This window comes from Lissotriton vulgaris, chromosome 10, assembly GCF_964263255.1.
Source record: "Lissotriton vulgaris chromosome 10, aLisVul1.2, whole genome shotgun sequence".
In the NCBI taxonomy this organism is placed as follows: domain Eukaryota; kingdom Metazoa; phylum Chordata; class Amphibia; order Caudata; family Salamandridae; genus Lissotriton; species Lissotriton vulgaris.
The window spans coordinates 822,735,337-822,756,148 of NC_141698.1; the positions used below are offsets into that span (position 1 = coordinate 822,735,337).

Sequence of the window (20,812 nt, forward strand, 5' to 3'; positions counted from 1 at the left end):
CGGGCCATGACGGATTATAAGATTTGAGCAAGTGAGGTGCAAACGTACAATAGGAATCAGATTTCTGTAATATAAAAAGATCGCGGAATAACCCACCATTGCGTGGAACGCAGGGCGGCCGCATTGGCCACCGCTGATGTACCATTCTGCACTTGTGCCAAGGCAGCTTTATATCTGGAATCTGGTGAAAACATGAATGGCACCCTTCCAAAGACCATTCCCATGTACATTTAAGCTTTTGCATGATCACAGCTTGCTCAAACATCTTGAAGGGTCTAGACAAACATGCCTTGGTTTAAAAAAGACTTAGGACAGTGAGGTCTAGTGTATGATGGAACACGTCAGAGGTTTGAGCTACTGATGGATAATGAAGGAGTCACATATCTTTGGAACTAGAGCCTCCATTATCTATATGGAGAATTACGGGGACCTCCATCAGATCAGCAACTTCCAGCGCACCCACTTTGCTGTGGCAGATCCTTGAAGCAATATTTGTGGACTCCAAAGGCTTTCTCTATGGTGCCTCTAACTACAGGCCAAGATCTTTGCTCCCTTTCTTTTCCAAGGCATTGGAAAAGGCGGAAAACCAGGTGATTACCACTTTTGTAGAGACTAACTTCATTCTCCATCAGTCAGTCAGGCTTCAGGACGAATTTTAGTACTGAAGTACTGAGACAGCACTGTTGGGGGTCTCCGAAGCCATCAAGGAAATTTTGAACAAGGGCGAAAAGCCTACGCTGATATTACTGGACTTGTCAGTGACCTTTGATACAGTTCCCCATGCCTGGCTCCTGGCCAGACTCCAGGAATGCGGCATTAGTGATACAGTATTTAATTGGTTTGCCTCGTTTTTAAAGGACCGCAGCCAAATAGTTTGGTCTCCGCCTTTTGCAACCTCCATTCCCCCTTTAGAGGTTGGAGTCCTTCAGGGCTCAATTTTGAGCCTTAGGGGCAGATTTATGTCGTACTTGTGCCACGTTTACGCGCTGTTGCGTCACGCAACGGCGCGGAAACGTGGCGCATCCCTACGACCTATTTACAACGTTACGCATCTAGGCAGATGCGTCACGTTGTAAAGCCCTGCGCCACATGAAACCTGCGTCAGGTTTCATGCGGGCGTTCTGTCGCAGGGTGGACGTTCCCTCGTAGGAAAGCCCCGTAAAACTGACGCAGTGAAATCTACAAGATTTCACTGAGTCAGTTTTACAACGCTGCTGGGTCAAATCCTTGCGCCTGCTTGAAGCAGGCGTAAGGAGTGACGCACCACGTTATGTATGCGTGGCCTCTGTACATTGCAGGAGTTGCGTCGCACTTGCGATGCTACTCCAGCAATGCGCCGCCCGTACACCACAAGATGCGTCACGCATCTGCCCTTCCTTGCACCATGGTGCGCCGCATTGTAAATGCGGCGCATCTGTGGTGCCGCAAGGAGGGAATTGCGTGACGCATCAGTTCTGGCGCATCCCTGCTGATTTGTAGAGATGCGCCAGAACTCATAAATCTGCCCCCACTCTTTTTAATATTTATATGGCACCACTAGCATCTTTGACCGAGACACACGGCGCTAAAATTGTTTTGTATGCTGATGATACGCAGCTTCTTTTCACATGCGATAAAGATGCTGACTTTAATGGAGATCTAATCAACTCTTGCCTGACCAATGTGTTCTCCTGGTTACAGGGCAATCAGCTTGAATGTAACCCCAAAAAGTCAGAGATTATGTTCTTCGGCCATCCCCCTAGCAGCGTCTGGCAGAATTGGTGGCCAGTTGATACGTCACCCCCTTCAAACTCTGTCAACATTGTGAAAAATCTAGGGGTGAAGTTAGATGAGAAACTTTGTATGCAGGCCCATATTCAGACTGAGGCGGGTTCATGCTTCGGCATGTTGAAGATGCTTAGACAGTTTCTGCCTCTCTTACCCATCGCCCACAGAAAAACGGTAGTCCAAGCTCTGATAATGTCTAAGCTGGATTACGTGAATGTTCTGTACCTGGGGCTGCCAGAGTGCCTATTGTCAAGGCTGCAAGTGGCTCAAAATGCGGCAGCAAGAGCAATTCTTTTGCTGGGCCCTAGAGCACGGACGTCCTCTTGTTTGCACCATCTGCATTGGCTCCCTATTCACAAGAGGATCTACTTCACACCATGGTTCTAGCCTTTAAGGCCCTTCATGGCATTGGTGCCAGTTACATCCGGAATAGAGTTCCATTCTACTGTCCTGGTCGTACTTTAAGGTCCTCTTTGCTTCAGCTGGCACAGGTTACTAAATATCACGAGCGCGAATTGGGGGGGTGCTCCTTTCCGGTCCAAGCACCGTTACTATGGAACAAGCTTCCGGTGGAACTAATGATTGACGCACAATCTCTTAGCATTCAGGAAAGCATTGAACACCTGGCCATTTCTGATGTGAGTCTTAATCTGGTGGTCACACTGCACGTAATTCTGTTTCTTCACGCCTCACTCTCTTGAGTAGCTGAGCGCTTACAAATAACCATTTAACATAACATATTACAATATTATGTTCTTATTCTTGTCCTGTTTTATGCCCCCTGCCTCTTTTTGTGGTGATGTAGCATGTGATGCGGCGCTTCTCTGCATCTGTAGTTTATCGCACTCGAAGGTCGATAGTTGTGAGATACTGAGGGTGCCTCTGTTCATTACCTAGAGGGAACCTGTGGCTTAGCACTATACTGTGCATTTTATTTTGACTAAATTGCACGCAGCGTGCCCTTCTAGTTGTTAGTTCATGATGGAGTTTGTTGGGTGTTAGCCATGTAAACATTGCAATATGTGAAGTCCGGCAGAGGTGTGGTTCCTCATATTATTACAGACACCCAAAATATGTAGAAATGTAAAGTTTAAACTGATAGAGTGTAACTTTCTGCGTAGGACTTGACCATACTAGAGAAAAATAGAAAAAGCCGAAGCCTTATGCCAGAAATGTAGGCAGAAGCATGTATGTTTCCACCACATGACTTGCAACTACCTACAGAATTTGAGCTACTGTGATGAAGTGACATAAATGATATGCTGGGTCACTGATGGAACTGATTTCTTGACAGAGGAGTCGTTCCTGCTAAGGCTAATGCCACACCCTTGGGAGAAGAAGATGGGCAATCAATGTATATAGCCCTAATGATAGTACAACACAAAAGGGCATTGCAATGAACTGGAAATTGTGTTAGGTATCTTATATTATGAAATGGAGAAAAAGGTGATCTGCTGGGCAAAGCCTAAGGGGGCAGCTCTTTATAAGAAGACTTATATGCATGGGGGAAGGAATGTGAAAGAATCCTAGGAGAAATTAACTCTGCTTGGCATTGACCATAATAACAGTATAACCCCCTGAACTACCCTTCCATGATAGTGATATGAAGGAGATGACCTCTTGGCTGAGTTGGGTCCTAACCTCTTAACAGGAAGACAGTCACTTAACAGACCTGAACTGAATGCCAAGGCAGATCCAATTGTATGTCCCAGACACAAGCACATGGCAGTGAACTAAAAATATTGGAAGAGGTGCCCCACTTTAATTTATTCTGGTGAACCCCCTGCTTTTTCTGCAACCAAAGCCCCATTCCGTCCCGTTATTGAAGGATGTCTGCTCTACCACATTAAAATATAGCCACAGAGAATCACACCTTCATGGACCGGGGAGTGCACTTCACCTTCTTGCTACCAATAGTTGAATTATAGGTTTTACAAGATTAGATGAACAAGAGGAAATCATGGTAAAAACACCAACAGTTTCCTCTTTACCGTTGTTGTCCATTTGAGTAAGTTCAGGCTGCACAAAAGTATGAAGGGAAGGACAACCTACCAAGTCATGCTTATTGCAAAGGAGCTGGAGCCTTATTGCTGACTAGACGTACTTTCCCTGTGTGCAACGGGAAACATCACTTACAACGCATTTATTACAACGCACTACCATTACAACGCAACCATTACAACGCAAACCACTACAACGCATTGCGCTGGGGGGCGCTCTAGGATAGGGAATATATTTAATTTACTATCCAACACCTTCCCTACTATCCACTGGGACTGGAGTTGGAATAGTAAATTAAATAAATCACTATCCAGCGCTTAAAAGCACTATGCGTTGTAGTGGTATGCGATGTAAAAACCGCGTTGTAACAGCAGGCGTTGTAATAGCCTGCGTTGTAACGACACCAATCCGTGTGCAACATGACCCTTTAAAAGGTGCGCCTGGTGCCAACATGGAAAATGCGCCCTATTATGGTGAATGAGCCGCCTTCAGGGCAGTCAAGAATTCAGAGTTGTCCTGGGACCAGCGTATTCGAGTGAAATACGCGGTGGCTGTTTACATGGCGCTCTAAGTTTCACTGTAGAGATGACAACTCGCTCTCACTTTCAAGAGGGAAGAGAAATCCCCTTGCAGGTGGGTTCAGTGAGTGACTACAACCAGCTGCAGAGGGATTTTGGGGATCCTTAGGACCTCCTTTCCCCCCTCCTGAGGGCTGCACTCTGGGGCGCACTGAGAGTGCACCACCTTTTTGTGGTGCACTGTTAGTGCACCTCCTGATGGCTTTTTTTTGTCTTAATGCCCACATTCAAAATGCGACTGGGGCACAGAGGCAAAGAAATCCCCTCATTTGCATGGGGCCACCCCCATGCAAATGAGGGAATGCCCTTGCACGATAGCGCCAGCGCCACATATGCACTAGCGCTGTCAGTATTACAGAAGAGGCCTCACAATAGTCTGCAACCCCTTCTGTAATACCAAAGTGCCCTAGTATTTTTTGCACCTAAGCATGGATGAATATAAATAAATATTACATTAAGAAAATGGCACCGACTATTTTTGATGAAGTATTTAGTCAACAATGTATGTCAACAAACAGTGATTGAAACACAAAAATATGTTATATCTCTAAAAATCAATCAAACCTTTTGCAAAGAAAATCCATGCAGTCACAGCATGTGTTGGCTCTATGTTGAAATGTCCATTTCATGTGGGCTCTCCTCTGTCATACACGTAAGCCAAGAAGAACTCTTCTGTCTAAATGTCCACACCGCCTTAATCATTGGCCTACTGCCATCTCTAGTTGTTTGGCTGTTTTGGGCTGCCTGCAGCTGAACACAGACAAGACTGAAGTACTGATTTTCAGCAATAGCAGCAACACATGGAACTCCTGGTGGCCATCAGAACAGTCCTTCCGACCATGCCAGAAACCTCTTAATCATCATTGAAAACAAGCTCACCATGAAATCACAGATCAACGCCATCTCTTTCACCTGCTACCTCACCTGGCACATGCTCAATAAGGTCTTCAAATGGCTACCTCTACGAGACACTTTGTGGCCCAGGCCCTCATCACCAGCCGAATGGGCTATGATCCGAGAAATTGCGTCCCGAGTACTATGATACCTGAGTCAGCTCCTAAGGGTGGGAAACAGAGAGGCCTAGACTGTGGCCTACTTAATGTTAGATCACTTCCCAGGCATTCTATGGAGATACAATTACTAATAGAGACTAACAACCTTGACGTCCTGTTTCTAACAGAAACATGGACGTTGGCAGGGATGGAGCTGGAGCTGGAACCAGCCTGTCCAGTGGGATATAAGGCCCATCATTGGCCTAGGTCTAGGTGAAGGGGAGTAGGAATTGGAATTATTTTTAAGGAGGAGCTAAACATTATTATATTGGATATAGACAAGGTTTCTTGTGTAGAGCTTTTGGGATTCTCAATCAAGGATGAGTCAGGGCATGCCTTATCGGGCATGATCTGCTATAGACCACCAGGGCTAATTAACCTATATCAACAACAGGAATTGATTAATGCAATTAATAACATGGCACTCGCACATACCCGATTAATAGTCCTGGGAGATTTCAATTTATGGGAAAATGGGAGTATGGACGCAGCTTTTTATAACATTAGCCAATCTTGCACTAATTTGAATTTGAAGCAATGGGTCACTGAATCGACACACAGAGGAGGCCATATTTTGGACCTGATTTTTGCAGAAGAAGGTCTTGTTGATATGGGAGAAATCATACCAATGGGATGGACGGATCACCACCTTATCAATTTTAGGGTTCAAGGTCTGAATAAAACAAGGCATGGGAATAGTAAGGCCAGGACGTTTGTTGGACGAGACTGGAAAGGCCTTCTGAAAAAGGCAGAGGTGGGAGCCCCCCTGTTTCCTATAGGGGATCTGTTTAACCCTGAGAAACAGACCATAGAGAACTACACTACCTGCAATGAACATCTAACCATGAAGCTGGATCAGCTTGCCCCTCTTAAAGTCATTAAGAAAAGAGGAAATTCCTCAGCACCCTGGTACACAGAGAGATTGAGGAGTCTCAAGCTCTCGTGTAAAACGGCTGAAAGACTATGCAGGAGGGAATACTCGGAAAAAGATAGAATAAGCTGGAGGTGCACTATAATAAAATATAAGCAAGAAATAACTGCACCAAGGCAGAGTACTATGCATCCACTATACTAAAAAGCTCCAATAATTCCAGGGATATATTTAGAATAGTGAAAGGTATGACCAACCCTGAGTGTACTAGTAGTAAAATTAAACCCTCCCAGGAGCTGTGTGACGGACTGGCACTCTTTTTTCAAGAAAAAATAAATACAATTGTGGAAAGTATGAAGGATCTCTCTCAACCCATTTTGCCGGATCAAATTTAAGGGGCGAGAGGCATTTGTGAAAAGGGAGCTGGTAAGCTGGCTGTACCTGGGCCCTTGCTGGATAATTTTCCGGTTCCATCGGAAGAGGAGTCCACCAGAGTGGCCTTAGGAGTTTCCTCCGGCTCCCCTTTGGATCCCCTGCCCCATAAGCTGATGAAGGAATTTGGGTCAGAGATCTTTCCCATTTTGTGGCAGCTTTGCTGCCAGTCCCTCAATACAGGTACTGTGCCTGTTAGTTGGAAGCAGGCTGTTATCACACCACTCTTGACAAAACCTACCCTTGACCTGTGTTGTTATAAGAACTACCGACCAATCTCCCTCCTGCCCTACTCGATCAAGATTGTGGAACGGCTGGTCAGTAGGACCCTGTCCCTTTTTTTGGAAACGAATAACATACTGGAAGAGGAACAGTTTGGTTTTCGTCCGGGTCATGGAACAGAGTCAGCTTTGATGGTGGTGTTGGTACGGTGAACCATGAAATTCTGCTCTCAAGACTGGAGATCTTCGGGGTAAAAGGAGTAGCACTCAGGTGGATGTGATCTTATCTGTCTGATAGAGGGCAGGCAGTGGCACTCCCCCCGTACCAATCAGAGCCGGTGAAAGTCCTACATGGGGTCCCACAGGGCTCATCAATCAGCCCCATTTTGTTTAATGTCTATATGCAACCTCTGCTGGGAATCATTAAAGCGCATAATATCAGTGTGATTAATTAGGCGGATGATACACAGCTTCTGATGTCCCTGGTTGGGGATCAGGCAGAATCATTGAATTGTTTTCATGATTGTATTCATAAAATGACGAAATGGCTGAAGGAAAATTCACTCCAGTTTAACAGTGGGAAAACAGAGATTTTGCATTGTAAGGTGGGGGGGCGGGGGGGTTATGCGAAGCCTGTCATCAGACTTCTGACCTCTAACATCAGATGGTATACTGACACCAGTGAATACGGTGCGTAATCTGGGGGTCAGTTTTAATGAGAATCTTAATTTGGAGACCCACGTTAATAAACTAGTGGGAAGCTGATTTTCCTTGATTCAAGCGCTTCGGAAGATGCTGCCACTGCTACCTGTTCAGGCAAGAACAACGGTAGTTAGGAGTATTATCCTCAGCCGCCTGGACTATTGCAATGCTCTGCTGTTGGAATCCCCGGGATATCTGATTACTAGATTGCAGAGTGTCCAGGCGGCAGCAGCTAAGTTAGCTTTCTCTCGACCACGTTTGTCGTCAACTTCTCAAGCACTGGTGGATCTGCATTGGCTCCCAGTAACCCAAAGGATCCGGTTTAAGTCATTGTACATTATATTTAGAGCACTCCATGGACAAGGCCCTAAGCCACTACAGGGCAAGTTTCAGTGGTACAAGCCTACCCGGAATCTTTGCTCTTCTACCACCAACTGTGCTAGAATCCCCAATATAAGGAGGGTGACCCTGGGAGGAAGAGCCTTTAGCGTGGGAGCAGCTCGCCTTTGGAACTCCCTCCCTTTAGAAATTAGGAGGACACAAAGTTTGCTGCTGTTCAGCAAAACAATTAAGACTTGGCTCTTTCCTAGGGTATAATCTGTGGTATCAAGGATACAGTTGCTCTCACTGGATGGTAGGCCCTTTTTTCTTGTGCAGTTTTTTTCTTGTGCAGCTGACAGATTTTGTGCTGACTGTTCTCTTAGCGCCAGGATGCCCGTAGGGTTACAGTGCACTCTATAAATGCTAATAATAATAATAATAATAATAACAATGACCCCTACGCAGGAATCGCCGCACACCTCATATAGAGATTTCAGACCATAGAGTTCGCCGCAGCCAGACTCATTCTCTGCCTTGCCTGATGAACTTACATCACACCCCACATCAGGCAACTCAGTGGCTCCCCTTACAGAAGAGAAGCCAATTCAAGCTGCTGACCAACGCACACAAGGTTCTACACAACCACACACCTGCTAAAATTAACCACTACTTGAACTTCCACCAACCATCGAGAAGACTTCACTCCACCGACCTTTCACTTGCCCATACTCCCCGCATCTACAGAAGTGGAGGAAGCTTCTTATCCCACATTACAGCGAAGACCAGGAACAGCCTCCCCCGCATCTCCTGACCATCATCTCACTTCCGGAATTCCCAATGGCCCTCATGACCTGACTGTTCGAAGAGGCTTCCGGGACCTGCAAGCGCCTGGTTATCCTATTGGGTGATTAGCCATGCTTTATAAATCCTGCTTGATTGATTGATAGGTATGGTGTTTGAACTGCAGCTGCTAAATCTGTATTTGACTTTCCTTGTGTGATGCTCATGTGTGTGCAAGTCTTTACAATATTGTAAACACGAGGGAACATAAGGGAATTGCGCAATACGCACGGCTTACGGAGGGTAGGCGCCAAGTCAGCGTTTCAGCAGCTGCACCCGATGCACAGCTCAGACGATAAAGACTCCAGATGGCGTGACCGTGTGCAACGGGCGCGCCAAAGGCACGCCTAAGGCAAGCCGTTCTGCGCCCGTCCATGCCTGACCGAGCCAGGGGCCAGAACCCCTGGGTCTGAGGCCCCAGAAAGACTTTGCTACTCCAGGTTGTGCCTGGAGCAGTTAAATAGACCCCCAGGCCCTAAGTGCACCCATACTATCTGTCTGGAAAAACGCCAGGACAGGTGTTCACATTGTGGCTTTAGACTCTCACCGCGGGACCCCACTTCACTATCAACGGGGGCATCTTTCAAATTAGCTTTACTTAATTGTAGGTCCTTGCCTATGCATCCAACTGAGATCCACATGGTACTAAAGGACACTGGTCCTGCGGCTTTGTTTCTTACTAAAACCTGGCTTACCGCCAGCTCAGAGCCAGATATCGTCCAATCTTTGCCCGCAGGATATCTATTTCAGAGGAAAGACAGAACTACAAGGGTGGGAGGAGTCATCACCATTATCTACAAAGACCATCTTGATTATTGAACACGGTTCTGGATAAACACTCCACACATATTTTAATCCGTCCTTGGCCTAAGCTCACTGTAGAAGGGTGGATCCAGGAATTGAAAAATTCCAAACCAAATTTGGAAGGTACTCCAGTCAAAGACTATCAAAATTTCACACACTGGATCGAGGAGTCACTGAATACAGTGCTCCCTAAGAAACATATTCAGAAGAAAATGGGACCTAACAAATCTGTATGGTTTTCTCCTAAGTTGCGCGTTTTAAAACAACAATGCACAAAACTGGAGAGGACATGGAGGAAAGATTTCTCACATATTAGGAAACAAGAAAATAGAGCATCCATCTGTTCTTATAAGGATGAAATAAAACAAGCCCAGGCCACCTATTATCAAGAATGGATTTCCTCTGCAGCTAATTCTGCCAGAGAGACCTTTCTCATAGCTAAAAGCTTCTTAAAGTCCCTGACCCGCCTGTGGCACCCGATCCTTCGGGATACCGCTGTAATGAACTTGCAAAATACTTTGCTGTCAAGGTTCATAATATTCTCAAGCAGCTCCCAGAATTATGTTGCCACATCTGAACTAATGTTCGTGAGCAAACATGGAACTACACACCAGCTGGAGACCTATACTCTGATGACTCAGGAGTCATTTTCAGCCATTTTTACATCTGTCAAATTCTGGGTCACCATTGGACCCTGCACCTCCCAACATCCTAAAATGGGTAGAGCCCATAGTTTCCCCCCATCATGATTTGCCTCATTAACACCTCCCTTGCATTAGGCATAGTCGCCCCGGAATGGAAAAGAGCAATGGTGAAAGCTTTGCTAAAGAAACCTAACCTGAACCATGCAGATTTGGGCATTTATTGTCCAATCTCGCTTCTTCCGTTAATTAGTTAAAATTGCAGAAAAGCATGTTAACCATACGCTTTCCTCTTTTCTGGAGTTCAATATCCTGCTTCACCACACCGTACCTGGCTTACGCCCACGTCAAGGCCTTATTAGCAGTAGTAGAAGAATCGAGAAAAATCCTTGATACTGGTGGTACGGCGGCCATCATTCTCCTCGATTTAAGTGCGGCCTTCAATACGGTGAACCTCTGTATTCTGGCTCACCATCTTAGGACTATGGGAGTGTCCAGCACTGCGTTATCATGGCTCCAATCCTTTTTGAAGGATAGGTGTTTCCAGGTTTTTGAAGTTGACACCTCTCTTAAACCCATATCCCTCAAGTGTGGAGTCTCACAGTGCTCATCTTTGAGCACTACCCTTTTTAATGTCTATATGTCTCGACTGGTGGACATTGCTTCCCTCCATGGGATTCATACAGTCACATATGCCGACAACACTCAGTTGGTTGTGTCTCTAACCCAGGCCAACCGCACCTCCTCCGATCTCCATGCCTGCCTGGAGGAAGTAAGCAAGTGGATGAGCCGGTCCCATCTAAAATAGAATGGAGATAAAACGGCGCTCCTGCTGCTGGGAAACCAAGTAAATTTTAAAAGCAACACCATGTGGCCAGTGTGTCTGGGCTCTGCAACCAGTCCTAAAACTGAGATAAAAAGCCTGGGTGTTTGGTTGGACCATGATATCACTTTTAAAGTCCAAGCCAGGAAGACAGCCGCTTCATGCTATTGCATGCTAAGAATGATCCGGAAAGTGCTGCCCCTTTTACCGGATCAAGCGAAAAAAACGCTGGTCCAAGCGCTTATCATTTACAGGTTGGACAATGGTAACTCCCTTCATCTGGGTGCCCCAAATGCAGTTACCACAAAATTGCAGATCCTACAAAACACTGCCGCGAGACTGCTTATGGGAAGTCATAATTGCTGCTCAGGAAAAGCCAGCACTACGAGAGAGAATTAATTTCAAAGCCCTTTGTGTCGCTCATAAGAATCTAGGAGGGAATGGACCCCCTATTTTAAAAGACATGATTTTAACCTAAAAGGCCAATCTAAGCCTTTGCTCTGATGAGTTGCATCTAGCATCAGTACCTATGATTAAGAAGACAAAAAGCGGTGTTGTTTTCTTATAACGCCTCAAAACTATGGAACAGCTTGCCGCGGCATCCTTGTAGGGAACCTAATCATTTAACGTTCGGGAAACAACTAAAGACGTGGCACTTTCCTCAGATGTCTGGGCCAACTCTAGTAACCACTACAGCTCTGGAATGCTCCCCGGTAGCCATGCACTTTATAAAAACCATTTTCATTTCATTGGATTGTGACAATAAGTGTGCATATGTCGTGTTTTGATCTTGTAGTCTTGTTTCTTAACTACATTCAGTTGTTTGGAAAAGTGTTACATCATAGCGTTTTGCAGTGGGCCTCATACTTTTGCAAGATTCTTGACCTACACAAATCAACTGCTGCAAATGAAATTGGGTGTATTGAGCTGCCCGGCCACCAATCTGATTAGTCAAAGAAAAGAGAATTACTAATTGTTTAACCTCTTCCCTGCAGTGCGAATTTCGAGTAGTGCGACGGGAGCGCGGTTGGGCATGGTGCTGAGGTATTTATGACAGCTCCCGGCCATCATAAATCATGGTGGGCGTGTGCTCATGATGCTCGGGAGCCGTCAAAACTTAACCGCACATGGGTGGAGCGGCAACGTTCTGACGGCTCCTGGCCGTCATGAGCACCGAAGGAGTTAAAAGATGGATCATCGTAATTCATTCTGATTTGTCATCTGTCAGTCAGTCAGAATTGTGTCCTGTATTTACACCATTCTAATTGGCATCTGAGATAAGAGTAAGACTAAGTAGCGGCCGTCTGAACTTCCCAGGACTGCTTTACGTTATACAGCCAGCTGCTTTACAATTAACCTTACACATTCAAGGAAACACTCCGCCTCTTTATTTTAGTACACACGTGAAGCTGATATTTTAAATAAAAAAAATTAATCTGAATGGTAGGGGCACTAGGAAAAAATGATGCCTTGGCCAATGCAGGTTTTAGATCATATTTTAGACTCTGCGTTTGGCTCTACAGTTGGTGTTAAAGCGAATCAACCATTATGGATATCTAAGACCACCTGGGATGTATTCGAAACACCCAATGAAAGCACCCTGTATCTTTTATTACTTTTGGGGCACTTCTGTAGCGCGGATGCGGCCACAAACACATTTATGTCACCTTTCGTAGTGCCTATTGCGTGGGACGCACATATTGTACGCCATATAAAGTGTTGTCGGGGTAGGGGTTTCCCTCTTAAAGTGAGGTTTTTGATCCTGTGCAGGATTATATATGTAAGCACATGATAAAAAACGCCCTCAAGGAAAACCCTAATTGCACTCCACTTACTTGAGAGTGTAGACTGAGTCTTTAACCTTGTAGCATTTTTTTGATATTCCAATACATATCTGCAGATAGAGTTGCACACACTCCATGGTTGGTATTCGCATCCATGAGCCTATAGTAGATCACCTCTTGGAACAGATTGCAGTAATAAAACCCCCCCTCAATATAAATAAATGAGTAGCCTTTTGAGAGAGTGTTGCTGATTTAATCCCTGGCTCATCAGCACTCTAGGTAAATCAATTCATTCAGTAGTTTAAGAGTGTTACTAAAAATGTAGTTAATAAACAGTTTCTAACTCGATACACGACTGTAAGATGAAGACCCTCATAACGAGTGAAGGGAAAATTTCGATCTTCTGTGCAAAGAAGTGTCTCTACAGGGATCAGAATTACAATTTGTATGATAATTATCACATCCTTGCTGTTTTTCACTGATAAACTCCTGCAGGTCAAACATGCTGAAATGTATCAGCGGGAAAAGATCCAAAAAAAGAAAGCAAAACATGTTGAATTTGTAGAGTTAAAAACCAATTCCTTATGGTATGCCTCATTTTCCTACTGCAAGAAAAGAATAGGATGTATTTGCCACATGTAGTAAGTACCTCACTGTAGGTGTAATGAAATTTAGAGTATATAGTAAATATCCCACCATATTCAATACAAATTTAGAATGAGGGCATAGGAGTTGTGAATTTGTTAATCTTTGCCTAAAGTGAAAGCTTCCAGTGAAAAGTCAGGTAGGATACTACAAATCGGTAGGTTTTGTTACATTACCGAGTTAGGCCCATGTAGTGAAGAAGCGCTTTCTTACATTGTCCTCACAAATAGCATTTCAAGCTGTGACCTTTGCACACACAACAATGTTGGATCAGTTTCTATGAAACTAAACTCGCACAACATTATCACAACTCCCTGAACATCATGTACAAGGTCTCGTTTCACACTACGTACAAATATCTTTATTATCTTCATCCATGGGGTGACAGGGTTATCTATACATCCATAGCATCAGTAACCTATGCATACATCACAAGGCTGCTTTCTATTATAAAAGATGACCATCCCGATAGATTAGTGGAGGAGGCACTTCCGCCGAAGATCCTTGCATGATAAGAAATCATCATGCAGTGGTCTGAAATCTTGTGAGGTGTGTCCAGTTCGGGACCAAGATGGGGTCCTTCACTCTATCCCATCAGGTAATGGGGTTTGATCATCCCTTGGGGGGATTCCTGGCTCTACACCTATACACACTCTAGGTACACACAGAATAGGGTTCGCATACTAGGAGTATGCTACATTACTGCCCTGTTTATATGCCTGCTTATATACATTGCTTAGCACCATGGTAGAACTATATTTACTATTTACGCTTTTGGTGCTTGTAATCACGTTTATCTGCTTCTGTTTGCTAATCATTGCAGCACAAGTGCAAGGATAACGTTGGTTCAATAAATAGTATTGGAACCGTCCCAGTGTGTATTCTCTGTATATTTCTCTGAGAATAAGTGAGCACGAGTCACTGAACAAAAGGTTTCCACGATCCCTGAAGGGTCAGTGTTATCATGTTCACTGGTGGCCAGAAACCATTTGTTCCCTGGTAGGTTAGGAGGGCTTACTGTGGCTCTGTAATCCAGCAGGTCCATAGGCCAACATATCCTGTGGAGGTGTCCAGAATATATCTTGACACTTAAGGAGCCGGGTTCCACGTTCTAGATTTACTCTGGAACCCCTGGCCAATGTCTCTTTTTGTCTGCTTGACAGTGTAGAGGGGAGGAAGAATCATTATCCAATTTACTCATCACTGTTCCAATCAACCATTACTCCAAAGAATCACTGACTTGTGACTCATAGTTTAGTTAGTTTATTACAAAGCCAAGAACAGATGGACATACAAACACCTCAAAATGAGTGTGTAGAAATACATTGAAACTGATGCAGAGCCAAACCTACAGGTGAAGTGAAGACGGTGCACCACACACAAAATAACCAATTTGAGAATCCGGATGCAGAATATCACAGCTCCGATGTCAAGAGTCCCCTTCATTTGAGGTTCATAGGTAAAAAGCATTGTCTATCCCAACACTATCGCTAATGTGACATCACTACTAAGCATTCCCAAACGCAAGCTCTGAAAAAGGTGTCAGTACATGAATGCTGCCTGAGAAGACCACTCACATTGAATGTGTCAAGTAGCATAAAGCTACAGAGCTCGTTCTAAGATGATCTCGCTTCTCAAGGTAAGTCAGAAGTCTGTCCCTAAATCCAATACAAGAGTTGGTATGAAACTTCCCATCATGCTGTGCCTCATCACCTCATCCACACAAGAAACCTCCTCATAGGTAACTTTCAAAACCTCTTCATAGGTAACTTTCCACGCAGCAGCGATGTTCTCAGGGCTTGACTCGATGTCCTTGATTCCCAGGCTCTCTCTGGTGAGAAATAACACCATTCCACATTATAAGCATCACCATTCAATAATATCTTCTCCTCCTTAAGCCTAACTCCTAAAACAAAGACATTATTCTAACTAACTAAGATGCATTTCTCCACCTGCAACGGAAAACTTGAGAGAACAAGTTCTCCATACACATGAATTCTACTAGCAAACCTGATTTGAGAACAGCAGGGAGAACTACACATTAGGTCTACAGAATACAGACAACGTAAGAAACATCACGTGAATTTGTAAAAAAACACGAATACATGATCATGGTTACTGAGCACATTTAAATCACTGCGTTACATAAGAATACAAATTATAACATTCATTAGTCACATGTACAATTCTTCACATTAAGGTTTTCATCTAGCCATACGTAATTGAAATGCTGATTTCTTCACGTTATGCGAGCATATACCTATCACTCCACCTTGCACAGTAATTACAATACACCTAACGGCACAAATGTTAGCACAAAAGAATATTACATGCGGATGCAGACTACCTATGATTATAATGCACCCCTACAAATTACAGAGCAATTTACGCTCTATCAACACCAAGCCCATAGTTTATGTTGGCCAAACAATGCCCAGATCCTAGGGATTTATAGGAACTGCACAACAGATTTACTCCAAGCCCTTTAGAGTCTCCATCTTAAAGGCAAGTAGCAGTTTTAGTAATTCATTTCCACCTACCCTATACGCAACAGTAGTGCAATGATTCAGCCCAACACTCTTTGAAGATTGTGTCAACTTCATCTTATGCAATTTGTATGACCCTTAACTGTCTTCAGCCAATCTGCCATTTTCCACACTAACCATACCTCAATTGGAAAGACACAGTGAGAAGTGAGTGTTTCACAGAGGATGTCACAACCTCTTGGACAGTACATGAGATTACCTTAAAGGTCTGCAGCAGCACTGCAAAGTTCATCTTCTGCTCAGCTGATCCGTTTCTGGCTGATGCTACCCTAAAACAGGTAGTAGAAATGGGTTGGTAAAGAGACAAATCAACATGTTTTTTTACCCACTCTGATAAAAATACTCTCTTGCTGGGCTTAGCCACCAGCAGAATACATTATCCTCTACCCTGGTAAGCAGCTTATTTAAGTTATCAGAGCCAATTACCCTTCAACTGTGATGAAGGAATTACATCTTTTTGATCTTTTTGAATGGGTGAAGCTCACCCTTTGATGATCTGCTGCTAGTGTTGACATGGAATCCCTGACTTTGACTCTTTTCATTGATTACTCTTCTGATATGTAACATGTGATCTGAGGATGCCCCTTGAATTTTGTCTTTACTTGTAAATAATTTCGTTTGTGTATGCATAACCCATTTTAGCTCTTATCTACACTGCTCTCTGGCGGTCTGTTAGCAGACCTGTTGTTGTCAATAGATAACCTACCTTGAGGAGGATTGCGAGTCTGGCGATCCACGGACCGCCAGACTTGTGGAGGCGCACGGTGGAGGGCGCAGCAGTAGCAGTCTCCCAATCACCCGATTACATTCTGGGTGGTTGGACCGCCATTGCTCTGCCACAGCCTCCAGGTAAGCTCAGTTTCCTGATGGTGTTACGGAGGTCAGGAGGCCGCAATATTTTTGGCTGTGGTCCTGCCAAGCATATTACAAGTTTTCTCTCTGCTACGGTTTTTATGACAGTTCCACCATCATGAATACCGTTGCGAAGACAAAACAGAGCTTGTGCCTCTGTGCCCTGGTATGCATACAGGGGGCGCCTTCAGGCACTCCACAGTGGCTCTCCCCGGGGTAGTGGGGCAGTCACTGCTGTTATACACGCAATCGGAGAGGGAGTGCCCCATAATGCCCTGCACGACATTGCCACCTTTGTACAGGGAAATGGCTCGTTTTGGGCATGTTGTGTTCCCATGAAGATTGGACCAACCCCCCTCTTGGAGCACATGGGCGGGGGAGCTGGAGGAGCAGCACAGACTCCCCCTGCAAACATTGGGAAATCCCCATCCTGAGACATTGGTGCACTGAAAAAGTAACCCCTCAAGGGTTTTGATGGATTATCTAGAAGTCCTGGGCTGGAACCTTTGTTTATCAGCAAGGAACTGAGGAGTGTTCATATTGTGAGACACTCTCTAGGGGTGTAAGGTAGTAATTGCACAGGTGTGCAGATAACAAAGTTGTTCATAAGCACTGTTTTGAATGTAATTTCTCAATGTTACAGGCATCCTTTAGGGGTGTGATGATCATTGTATAGAGTGTAATTATAAATGCAGATGCCCTTTAGGGGCTGTTATTGAATTGCCCTGATTTTAATTGCAGAGATTGTAATGATAAATGCCGATGCTCTTTAGGGGCTGTAAGTGAATTGCGTATTTCATGCTATCAGTTATGATGAGTGCGCCACACTCCCAGACATGATTGGACCTTTATTCTTGCTGATGCTTTAATTGAATAATGCAACTGGCAGCCACTTGTGATTAACGTTGCATGCTTTATTGCCAGTGGGAGGTGCTCTCATTCAAGGTTATATGTGATTATTGCATTTATTCCCATAATTAAATGCTTGTTGAAATATTGCTTCAGGCAGCCACTAGCTTGGTGCTGGTGGTAAGGGCCCTCACTCCAAGTTATGTTCATGTTCTAACATTTACGGACATTATAATGTTTACACATGTGAGTTGTGGTACTAGACCCCCATTCCTTTGGGCGGAGTAAGAATGTTTACACAATGTCATCCATAAGTAATTCTATCAGCTTGTGTATATTTGCAAATTGTTGTATAGTATTGAGTAGTGTGTGTGTAATAAATGTTCCTTTACGTATGCTAAAGAAAAGTACAGACTGGACATTTATTGAGTGTTGTTGTGTATCGGTGAATGGTGTTTACTAGCCAACACCACCTCCCTAGAGTAGGCCTTGGACTGCTCTGCAACGCTACCCTATGAGAGTCAAGTGCTACAAGGGAGTTTTTGGTTCCCAGTAGAGGACAAATGTAGGCTCATTACTTGTGCATGCCACATAATAATGCCTTATTTTCCAAAACTTCTCATATCAGTCGATACCACATAACATATGAAATATGCATATAATGGAGACACATTGTGAATCCAGAAGATACTTTTTGCTATGAATGATGTAGGTCAAATAAAATACTTCACATGTGGTTCCCCCAATGTGTTAATGTAGAAAACATTCTGGACAGCTTTAGGTAAAAGTTAAAAGTGGCACTTTGTAAAAACCAAATTTCAGACAAGATTGACAAGATGATGATTGACAAGATGATGGTTCTCCAATGCAGGAACCTTCTGTACATGCAAAAACTATCGTTTTAACTCCCCCAGGGCTTTATCTGATTGTATCATCACATTTTATGCGCTGTCACTAATTGGCTGTTTAATTTCGGAACTATTTATAATTCTGTAACCTCACACCATGAGGACTGCAATGATGTCTTTTTGGGCTTAACCAAGTCCATTTTGGCTGATGTGGGGTTCTTCGCTAACTTAAAACTAAAATAAAAAACAACCTGCTGAGTTTTAGTTTTGCTACTACAGAAGTAACCTTTCTCTAACAATCCTAAGTATATCAAGTTATCTTTTAATTCGAATTTGTCGAAGCCCCTCCACCTATTACATGTCACATCCTCTGAATCTTTATTTAAAATATATTTGTGTAGTTCTTACATGGATGAGCTTTGATGTGCCTGGTGAAAGTCCACAGAAATACAGACCTGCATCATGCTGAGAGAGTTATTTGGATACATTTTGATTTGGCAAGGTCGATGACAAGTGACCCAAATGGACCTTGAAGATTGCAGGACCACATACTCTGCATTTTGCACTCACACTAGTTCTTGATATATCACTCCACAAGCTGTCCTGTGAGTCCCTGGCCCATTACTTATAACCTTTGAGTTGTCATTTTGCGCTGCTTTTTTGTATAGCATCTGATACTCCTGATGAAGCCCAGAAGTGCTTCTCAGAGGATAAGTAGCAACACTGTCTGTTGTTTGTGCTCGGTTGGTACAGTGTAGTTCATAGTAAGACCTGTATAGGAAGAGTTTTGGTGCTGTGCACGAGGACCAGCGGGGGCATGTGTGTTGAAGTATTATGTAATAAAAGTCAGCAGACAGAAATACTTCACGTCGTGTGTTTATTAGCCACAATCTCTGCATGCCAAATATGTGGCAGCAAATGTGCAACTGTGCTTAAAAGCGAAATGGAATGAGAAATACAGTCACATATGCTGATACATACCATGGTTGTGCTTGGTTGGTACAGTGTTGGTTTATAGTTTGGCTTTGTCAGAAGAATGTATGTCATTAAGAGAGGTACAGAGTTATGCTAAATTGCTGACACCATATGTGCAGTTGAAATTACCAATTTAATCACACACATTCAAGTCACTAGATATATTTTATCCTCACATGACCAAGGCCCTTGACTCGGATTGCCAATTATCATGAAGCACTGACTTGCCGTCTGATAATCAATTTTATGTTGATGGAAAGTCTGTAGAGTTTCTTTTTTCCCTCTTGTGGCCCGGTTCACTCATCTCCTATAACAAGAGAATCCTTGCACATTGTATTTGAGGAGAAATCACTTGATTAACACTGATTTAGATGAGATATTTTTTCATTAAATTATGCTTAAATTTTTCTTCACCAATCACTTAACCTTCCAACATAACGATTAAAAGCATGGATTAATTTTATATGTAATCCTTGATGACTGACGGTATTTCAGTGAATAAAACAGAACTCTACAATGAAAAAAATGGGTGGTGAAGAAAAATGTTCAACTTTTTGCAGACTGGAACTCTATTTCTAAACGTTCAAGCTCTTTGAAACCTTATGTGTGCTTTCTATTTTTCAGGCAGCAACCAATATGGCTCAATTTATGGTCACACATCTGCAACTTCAGGGAGCCTTCTGGATGACAATCACTGGCACACAATTCTGATAGAGCGCCATGGACGGAATATCAACCTCACTCTTGATTCGGACATGCAGCAGTTTAGGACCAATGGAGAATTTGACTATCTGGACCTGGATTATGAGGTAAGATGCTTCCACGGCTCTGTAAAATGTAAAAACAAAGGCAACAAACTGGGACAAACACCAATAGTTCTGCCATGGGCTGGCAGTCTTTTGGCATTGCCAATGCTTCTTTTGTTTTGTCTTATTTTTTTAAAACCTTATTGTTGGGATCTGACATGCTATCGCCAATATAAAAAAACATACATTGACTAAAAGGAAATATATATTTGTCTCAATAAGCACACATTACAATAGTACTCTCTGGCCCTGAAGTGATCTGCTGTGAGTGTGAATGTGTTCTTGTAAAAGAATACAGTGCCATCACTCACAGTGACGTTAGGCAATGACTGAAGTCGGATGACCCATAGCCTCATATTTTCTACATGGTGTAGTGGGCTATAGAAATATGGGAATGATACACTCAATCAATCAATCAAGGGGTTTATAAAGCGGGCTACGCACCTGTGAGGGT

At 43.7% G+C, this 20,812-nt stretch overlaps 1 protein-coding gene across 1 annotated transcript in view; it reads left to right on the top strand.

The window, feature by feature from the left end:
- Window positions 1-20,812, top strand: part of CNTNAP2 (contactin associated protein 2) — a 2,542,823-nt gene that overhangs the window by 1,359,188 nt on the left and 1,162,823 nt on the right. Inside the window, exon 6 of the mRNA XM_086939829.1 lies at window positions 20,177-20,361. Within this exon, the coding sequence (XP_086795955.1) occupies window positions 20,177-20,361 (185 nt within the window). The remainder of the gene's footprint in view (window positions 1-20,176; window positions 20,362-20,812) is intronic.